The 2,583-nt window shown below is 38.0% G+C and overlaps 1 protein-coding gene across 1 annotated transcript; it reads left to right on the top strand.

Moving 5' to 3' along the window:
• Positions 1-2,583, top strand: si:dkey-43p13.5 (visual system homeobox 2). Its single transcript, XM_041974580.1, has 3 exons — positions 1-379; positions 677-834; positions 1,994-2,583. The coding sequence occupies exons 1-3, from the start codon at positions 145-147 to the stop codon at positions 2,408-2,410; spliced, it is 810 nt and encodes a 269-aa protein (XP_041830514.1). The 5' UTR covers positions 1-144; the 3' UTR covers positions 2,411-2,583.

Here is a 2,583-nt window from a genome sequence, read left to right as displayed (position 1 = left end):
TGGGTGCATCATAGCTCTGTAGTTCTCTACTTGTTTTTTACTCTGGACCTTGAGTTGCTTGTCATTCCACCAGCATCTCTGTAGAAGCCAACCTGGCCATTTTCAGCAAACCAACCTTAGATATTGGACTTTTAACACGTGGACATGTTTAGCCCAGGGCAGCTGGTATCCACTCTCCTTCCTGCAGTTTTTCATTCACCTGCAGCTCACTTTTTTCCTACACTCCCAACCAGACTGGGCTCTCCACCTCAGATCCTGATCCCGGGACCCTTTATTAACTATGAATCCCTGAGGAATTATCTGCAGCCAGACCCATGCAAGGAAGCGCTGTTCTTGGCCACACAGGCAGCTGGGATTGGACCACTGACAGAGAGCATAGGTGAGTTCAAGCCCCATCTACTTTGGCCAAAACATGACTGATTATATGATACTGGACTCGTTCAGATAGAGCTCAGCCAAACTGGCACTCTCAGCTTTTAAGACAGTCTGTGATCACCATCTGATTGCAGTGCAAATGTTTACAAAAGACTGACTAACAGCTCGTAACTAACAATCAATTATCAAGCAGTGCTAAAATGGGTCTAATGATTGCTGTGGTAATTACCCAATCTAGACCCATTAGTTCCTTGTCACCCGTTGGCGATTGTCTAATTGGTGCTTGTGCTGGGCTTTCCAGATGAACAGAGGCCAGTGAAGCAGCGGCGTGCACGAGCCAACTACAGCAGCTGGCAGCTGGAGGAGCTGGAAAAAGCATTTGAGACCTCACACTATCCAGATATCTTCATGAGGGAAGCCCTGGCCCTCAGACTGGACCTGATTGAGGCCAGAGTTCAGGTAATTGGCTCACTGAACTCCTACTGCAACTGTCTTTTCCCATCACAACCAACTGGTGATATATTAATTTGAATGTACCTAAAGATGTTGATGCAGTCAGATTATTATTATTGTTGTTGTTGTTGTCATGTTGTGGCTCAAAAAATGTTTTAGAAATGATAATTTCTTGTAATATGCAATGTAAAAGGGTAACTTTTTTCCAAAGCTTGTCTTAATATAATACTCTTGACTTGTTATGCACCCATGAAAGATATTTTTTCCCTTTTAAATAAATACTTATAATGTAAGGTGAGAAAATTCATGTCAAATCACTGCATTTTCTGGCTCTTACCAAGTTTAAGATTTTTAACTATTTTGCTTACACAGCATGTCATGTTGCACTAAAGTTCTACATGGGAATCCACACAGAAATATACATTGCTTCACTTTATAAAAATCATTGTATATTTCAACGAATGACTCTTGAAATCAATATTTCAATATAAGCAGTTGAGATACAAAAAAGAATTATTCTGATATAAGTAATAAACTAGGACAGTTCAATGGTGCTGTCAATGTGAAATTGTTTCCCCTTTTTCATCATTAATGTCTCTATTTTAGTGAAAATTTCTCTCTTTAAAATGACTAATAACTATATAAAATTAAATGGAATTTAATTTTTAAAGGAAAATTAACATTATGTAATATCAAAAGGAATATTAATTATTTATATATTATTCATACACTTGTTTTTTATTAGTATTATTTTATTTATAAATTTCTGCACAAATACCTAAAGAGGTTTTTTTAATTTAAAAAAAATGACCCAAATATATTTGAGTATTAGAATTTTTAATAATAATAAAAAAAAAAAAAAGAAATCTTTAATCCATTTTTGGGTGTCTGTGTTTGACAAATGTCCAAACTAAATATAAACCTGATTACAGGCTTGTAACCCCATTTTAATTATCCTTTCTAAAGCTTACTTGTTTAAGCCCGATGGCTCAAACTTTCTAATTTATTCTATATTTTAAAAATAAATCTGGTGTAAAGTTGTGGTTAAACTGACATGAAACAACAGTTGCACACACACTTACACACACAATAATATATTTCCTATAATAGACCCAACACATACCGACAGGATAAACACTCTGCACTTTCTTTCATTTGTTTCAAGGTTTGGTTTCAAAACCGTCGAGCTAAGATGAGGAGGCAGCTGAAACTCCAGGGCCAGGTTGCCCGACCTCACGTGAAAAGAGACAAAGATGATGCATCTGAGAAAGTGAGCAAGAGTATAAAACAGACAGAAAGTTCTGATAGTGAGCACTGGGAAAGACAACAGGAAGAAAAAAGCTATCCATGGGTAAATACTCCAACTTCTGCAATGAGTGTGCGTAAGCAACCTGTGAGCCAGAGGTTGGGGAAGTGGGAGAGGCCGAAGGGGCCGAGCTCAGAGGAGCTCCGCTCCTGCAGTATCGCAACGCTGAGGGCCAAAGCCAGAGAGCACGAAGCCGAGATCCACAGCACCATAAACATGTCAGAAGGTGACTTACAGTCACAAACACAGGAAACTGATGGCATACACAGTGACTGATCATTTTCCTTCTTCCTGTTTGTACAGATAAAAGAACTAAATGCAGATGCTGTTAATATGCAGTAACTTCATGGGTGCAAGGAGGTTCATGGGGGTTTATTCTGTTTCTATATACTCTGTATGATTTTCTACATAAACATGAAAAACATCCCATTTGTATTTTCATTTATCCT

Source organism: Melanotaenia boesemani, chromosome 2, assembly GCF_017639745.1.
Source record: "Melanotaenia boesemani isolate fMelBoe1 chromosome 2, fMelBoe1.pri, whole genome shotgun sequence".
Lineage (NCBI taxonomy): Eukaryota > Metazoa > Chordata > Actinopteri > Atheriniformes > Melanotaeniidae > Melanotaenia > Melanotaenia boesemani.
This window is presented reverse-complemented; position numbering and strand designations above follow the sequence as displayed.